At 46.0% G+C, this 6,588-nt stretch overlaps 1 protein-coding gene across 1 annotated transcript in view; it reads left to right on the plus strand.

Annotated features, from left to right (window-relative positions):
• Window positions 1-5,867: 5,867 nt before the first annotated feature.
• C4H9orf131 (chromosome 4 C9orf131 homolog) overlaps window positions 5,868-6,588 on the plus strand; it is a 4,708-nt gene continuing 3,987 nt past the window's right edge. Inside the window, exon 1 of the mRNA XM_021160659.2 lies at window positions 5,868-6,131. Within this exon, the coding sequence (XP_021016318.1) occupies window positions 5,937-6,131 (195 nt within the window). The 5' untranslated portion in view covers window positions 5,868-5,936. The remainder of the gene's footprint in view (window positions 6,132-6,588) is intronic.

Consider the following 6,588-nt stretch of genomic DNA (forward strand, 5'->3'; position numbering starts at 1 on the left):
GGGGACACTGCAGGGGCAGACCTGTGAGGGCCTGGGGATACTGCAGGGGCAGAGCTGTGGGGGCCTGGGGACACTGCAGGAGCAGAGCTGTGGGGACCTGGGAACACTGCAGGGGCAGAGCTGTGGGGGCCTGGGGATACTGCAGGGGCAGAGCTGTGAGAGCCTGGGGACACTGCAGGAGCAGAGCTGTGGGAACCTGGGGACACTGCAGGGGCAGACCTGTGAGAACCTGGGGACACTGCAGGGACAGAGCTGTGTTAGCCTGGGGACATTGCAGGGGCAGCATCTTTCCTAGCCTCCTAAAGGATGGGTCAGCCTCCACCCTTGCTTCATCAGATCCTCCCAGCAGATAACTGCTACAAGCTGCCTTCACCAAGAATATTATCCCCCGATGACTGGCTGCAAAACAACAGAAGCACCTGCTGCAGACAGGGGCAGCATGGGGACAGGAAGGCCTCACTAGTGAGGGGTCAGTCACATTCTCCTGTCTCTAATCCACAATATTCTTTTATTCTTCCTACCAGAATTTTTTTTTTCACAAATTCTGAGACATTGGCCTTCACCACTCATCGCAATCCCGCCTGCACTAGGGCTCTACACTGGCATGGGACACGCTAAGAAGGGTACAAGAAGAGATTACAGAACACCAAACTCCATCCCCACCCAGCCCCAGGAGCAAGCCAGTCCTGAATCTCATGAGCTGTTTTCTGGTAAGCTCACTCCAAGGCTCGGTCACATGTGATGGAGATGGAGCAAGCAAAAGAAGTGCAGAAGCTGACTGAAGCTGACTGAAACAGTCTTGTGTGGTAAGCACCGGGAGGACTGGCCTGGCCAATGACAGCTAATGACTCAGTTATACAATAACATTGCATATTTCAAAGTATTTTCTTGTCCGTTATCCCATATGCTCTTTATAAGCTTACTGTGAAGGATACAGGCCGAGAGGATCTCAAGGAGGAATCTCAGCCTCAGGGAAGTTAAATTTGTCCAAAGTCAAGATTCAGAAAGCAGGTCTTGGGCTGGCGAGATGGCTCAGTGGTTAAGAGCGCCGACTGCTCTTCCGAAGGTCCCGAGTTCAAATCCCAGCAACCACATGGTGGCTCACAACCATCCCTAACGAAATCTGATGCCCTCTTCTGGAGTGTCTGAAGACAGCTACAGTGTACTAACATATAATAAATAAATTTTTAAAAAAAGAAAAAAAAAAGAAAAAAAGAAAAGCCAGAAAGCAGATCTTGGTATGTTGGTTCTATTGCATGTCACACTGCCACCTGGTGGACATTCCTCGGCTCTACAGTTCTTTCATTTTCATCCAGGAAGCTGGTACTCTGGTTACTGGCTTCTGCTTTTAGTTTCCTCACTGAGATGTGTTGTGCTGACAGAAATAAGCTCTAGCAATGAACATTCTTACAGACTGTGAGCCCCGAGAAGAGGGACTTGGGTTAACCTTTGAAAACTCTGAGCTCAGCGGGTAGATCAATAATGCCCATTCACTGTATTCTTCCCTACATACTCAAGCGCAAGGACAAGAAATGAAAAAAGAATCATGACAGCAAGGGTTTCACTATGGTATGCTGACTCTCATAACTGTGCTGGGATGAAACCACCATGTCAATCAAAAGGGGCAAGAAGCCCCTCAGCAGGCAACATCCAGTGTGTGCCCTATGTGAACAGTTACAGACCCAGGGGCTGGCAAAGGCCAACACACAGACTCATTGACAGAGAAGATGACATGACATGCTGGCCTCACTGTGGAGACTAACCCAGCTGATGAACATCCGGATGCTGTGATGGATAAAGTCATGGCCCTAGCGCTCTCCGCATCTACTCAACGAGTTTGCTGGAAGGTTAAATGGCACACACAGATCCTGAAAATGACATCAGCAATGCTTTAGCTTGCTTAAGTGATTGGGGGAGCCAGAGAGATGGCTCCACAGTTAAGAGTCATGACCATTACTTCCAGGGGGCCCAAGATCAATTCCTACGCACACATCTGTAAGTCCAGTTCCAGGGAACCCAAGCCCTCTCTGACCTCCTTGGACACACACAGGCACGTGCACACAAGCATGCATGCAGGCAAATCAGCATACACATAAATGTAAAGAAAAGGATGAGGAAGAAAACGAAGGAGGAGAAGCAGCACCAACTGGCACCATTCAGAAGGATTGCCTGAGCTGACGACCAACGTGAGCGGCTAGATGCGCTAACTGGGACACTGAAGCGCACACCGACACAGGGGCGTCCAACTACACTGAGTTCACACACATCCTTACCCCTGCAGCCAAAGACGAAGGTGACTAAAAAGACCTTCAGATTCCCGTCGGTCACTCATTGTTGCCACTTTGGGCGTTTCTGAGATCTTTTTCCTCGTAATACCCTTTGCATGCCCTTAGATGAATAGTTTTTTAGTTTGTATTTATTGTCTTCCATGGGGTACACGTGTATCTTTACAATCAGACTAAAATGAAGCTGTCATTTTCAGAATAGAAAGTAGCGTGACAACTTACCAGTGGTCTTATCACTCTCAAATATCCTCAACTCATACAAAACCAATACAGTTTTTCAGGAAAAAAAAAAACATCATTTTTTTTCTGAACAATAATTAAACATTATGGGTAAAAACATAAACAAAAAGAAATGAAAGAAAGGTTTGGAATCAATTCACATTCTCTTCTGTTTACAGACACTATGTAGGAATAATGTGGTTTTCTACATTTAATTAATACATTTGTGGTTTTTCTCTGCAACTCAAAGTTTGAAGATGTTGAACTTTTATGCACTTACTCTCCTCTGAGTCTATAGACCCAGCTACTCAAGAGGCTGAAGAAGGAGGGCTACGTTAGCTCAGCAGTGTGAGGGCAACCCACACAACACACACACAAACACACACACACACACACACACACACACACACACATACGCACACCTTACTTCAGCTCTGAGAGGCAGGAGCAGGACAAGCTCTACAGATTCTAGGTCAGCCTGATTTACACAACCACTTCTATGAACTACATAATGAGATCCTGTATTTAAAAAGTCTAAAAGATAAAAAGCTAGGAATGTTTCAGTCCAATAATCCCAGCACTCAAGAGACTGAGGCAGGAGAATTGCCATGAGTTTGAGACCAACCCGGAATATATATTAAGTTCCAGAATAGCTACAAAGGGAGACCCTGCCAATATAAATTGAATGTGGCGGGTGAGGGGGAAAAAAAGGGAGGAGGGCAGAAGTCTATGTTCTTACACTTATGCACTGGGAGGGGGGGGTCCAAAAAAAGCACAAACAAGCAAAAAACCCTAAAATTAAAAATAGACCTACCATATAACTCAGCAATATCACCCCTGGGCATAATCACAAATAGCTCTGAGTTCACACACATCCTTACCCCTGCAGCCAAAGACAAAGGTGACTAAAAAGACCTTCAGATTCCCGTCGGTCACTCATTGTTGCCACTTTGGGTGTTTCTGAGATCTTTTTCCTCGTAACACCCTTTGCATGCTTCTGCGTCTTCTCATTCCGGGTTCTGCCTTGGGTTTCTACCCTGACTTCCCTCAATGATAAACTATCCCCTTTTCCAGAGATATTTGTACATCCACAGCTTTTGTTGCTCTATTCACAGTAGCAAGGCCATAAAATCATCCTATATATTCACTAGCAGAAAAATGAATAATGAAAATGTTGTACATACAGTACTGGCTGGTTTTGTGTGTCAAGTTGACACAAGCTAGAGTCATCAGAGAGGAGGACCCTCCGTTGAGAAAGTGCCTCCATGAGATCCAGCTGTAAGGCATTTTCTCAATTGGTGATTAGTGCAGGAGGGCCCATCCCATGATGACTGGTGCCATCCCTGTGCTGGTAGTTCCAGGTTCTCTAAGAAAGCAGGTTGAGCAAGTCATGTAAAGCAAGCCATAAGCAGCACCCTCCATGGCCTCTGCATCAGCTCCTGCCCCCAGGTCCCAGCTCTGCTTGAGTTCCCGTCCTGACTTCCTCCAATTATGGATTGTGATCTGGAAGTGTAAGCCATGTAAACCCTTTCCTACCCAACCTGCTTTTTGGTCATGGCATTTCATCGCAGTAATAGAAACCGTGACTATGACACATACACACAATAGAATTTTACTCGTTCATAAAAAACAAGCAAACAGCTGTGCACTTATGCACACAAATATGCATGCACATACAAATAAAATTTTTAAAATTCTAGAAAGTGGATGGAATTGGAAAATATAGGAAGCAAGGCAATCCAAGCTGTGCTGGATAGTTTTATGTAAAGCAGACATGAGCCAGAGTCATCCAAGAAGAGGAACCGCAGTTAGGAAAATGACCCCACGAGATTGGCCTGTGCATCTTCTTAACTGATGATTGATGTCAGAGGGCCCAGGCCATTGTGGGTGGTGCTGCCCCTGGGCTGATGGTCCCAAGTGCTGTAAGAAATCAGGCCTAGCCGGGCGTGGTGGTGCACTCCTTTAATCCCAGCACTTGGGAGGCAGAGGCAGGCAGATTTCTGAATTCAAGGCCAGCCTGGTCTACAAAGTGAGTTCCAGGACAGCCAGGGCTATACAGAGAAACCCTGTCTCGAAAAACAAACAAAAAACAAACAAAAGAAATCAGGCCGAGCAAACCATAAGAAGCAAGTCAGTAAGTATCACTCCTCCATTGCTTCTGTGTCATCTCCTCATTCCGGGTTCTGCCTTGGGTTTCTACCCTGACTTCCCTCAATGATAAACTATGATGTGGAAGTGTAAGCTGAAATGAGCCCTTTCCTCCCCAAGTTTCTTTTAGTCATAGTATTTCATCACAGCAATAAAGAAAAAAAAAAACCTATCATGGGCTCAGAGTGACAAATATCACATGGTCTCTCTGTATGCAGAGCCTGGCTTCTATTTTTTCTTTATGTGTATTTAAGTAAGTGTAAGAGGCAATCAGGGAAGTAGAAAGGAGCCATGGGAGAGAAAAAAGAAGCTTCAATGAAGAAAGGTACAGAATATGTAATGTGAAGTGGAAAGTGACGTGTGGGGCAGGGGTGCAAGGGTAAAGGACACAGCGGGGAGCATGGGGCAGGGGTGCGGCAGGGAGGATGGGGCAGGGGTGCAGGGGTAAAGGAAATGAATGGCAGGGAGGAAGAGACAACTAAAATTAGTATTATGAAAATGCCATGAAAAACAATTGTGCTAAAAATGAAATTAAAACACATAACACACACACACCATATACTACCTACCAGGTATTGTTCTAAGTACATATATGCATTTAATCCTAAAAACTGAAGTAATGGGCTGGGTGTGGTGGCGCACACTTTTAATTCCAACACTCAAAGACAAAGGCAGTCAGATTTCTGTGAGTTCAAGGCTAGTGTAGTCTACAAAGTGGGTTTCAGGACAGGCAGGGCTATGAAGACCCTGTCTCAAAAATCAAACAAGCGAACAAAATCTGAGTTTCTGCATTATTTGATTGAGGTGTCATGGACAGGAGGCGAAAACTAGAGTCTGGATAGCATAGTTCAAGGTTTAAAATGCATGTCCTGGCTGGGCAGTAGTGGTGCAGCCTGTAATCCCAGCATTTGGGAGGCAGGGACAGGTGGATTTCTGAGTTCGATGCCAGCCTGGTCTACAGAGTGAGTTCCAGGACATCCAGGGCTACACAGAGAAAGCCTGTCTCAAAAAAACAAAAACAACAACAAAAATCTCCTAAAGCATTCATAGTTCTGGTCTTGGCAATCAAGACAGAAAGACAGGGATCACTCAGATCTCACCATCTGGGATGAGCTGTCTGATAGAGACAACAATTTGGCCCTAAGCTCCAGGAGTAGACTATTGGATCCACGTAGGAGTTGGGAGTTCTGTGTTCTATGATGATGTGATGACCTCAAGAAACTGCCACCAGACTGAAGAAAATGGAATGGCTGCCGGAAGGCTTGCTTTAGGGCTAAGGAAGATATGGGACTTCTCCAAGGTCAGCTGACCCATGCTCTGGCCTGCAGGCACTGCAGCAGCATTACCTGCCTCCATAGTCCAGGGAATCTGGCCATACTAGTCTTGTTCATGGTTTGGCAGATCCAAAGATGGTGGCAGCTCAGAGGGTGGCAACAGGTTCAGCCCTGGTGCTCTGGAGATAAAATGACACAAGGCAAGGTAGGTGACCACTGACCTTGGACATGGGTCTGAGTGAATAACTACTGAAATGAGTGATACGTGTGGTCAAACAAAGGGTCACGGCTATGGATGTGGACCCAGATGTAGTCTATAAGCCACAATGGCATGAGATTTGAGAGCGCATCTTCACTGACCTTAGGGTGCATGGGGAGATGCTGGTGTCTAAATGAGAACTGGATTCTGACATTAACAACGGAGGAACCTTAAGCTCTCGCTTCTTCTCTAGCCTTCTTGCTCCCTCTCTCCCCCTCCCTTCTCCTCTCTCTCCACATGGCCATGGCCGGCTTCTCCTTCTCTACCCTCCCCTCGCCTCTCTCTCTGCCTTTCTTTTTGTTTTTGTTTTTGGTTTTTTTGGTTTTTTTTTTTTTTAATTTTCCATGTTTTCAGGGTTTCTAGGCATATTCTGGGTCCTACAGTGTGATTTTCTCATTTTCGA

This window comes from Mus caroli, chromosome 4, assembly GCF_900094665.2.
Source record: "Mus caroli chromosome 4, CAROLI_EIJ_v1.1, whole genome shotgun sequence".
Lineage (NCBI taxonomy): Eukaryota > Metazoa > Chordata > Mammalia > Rodentia > Muridae > Mus > Mus caroli.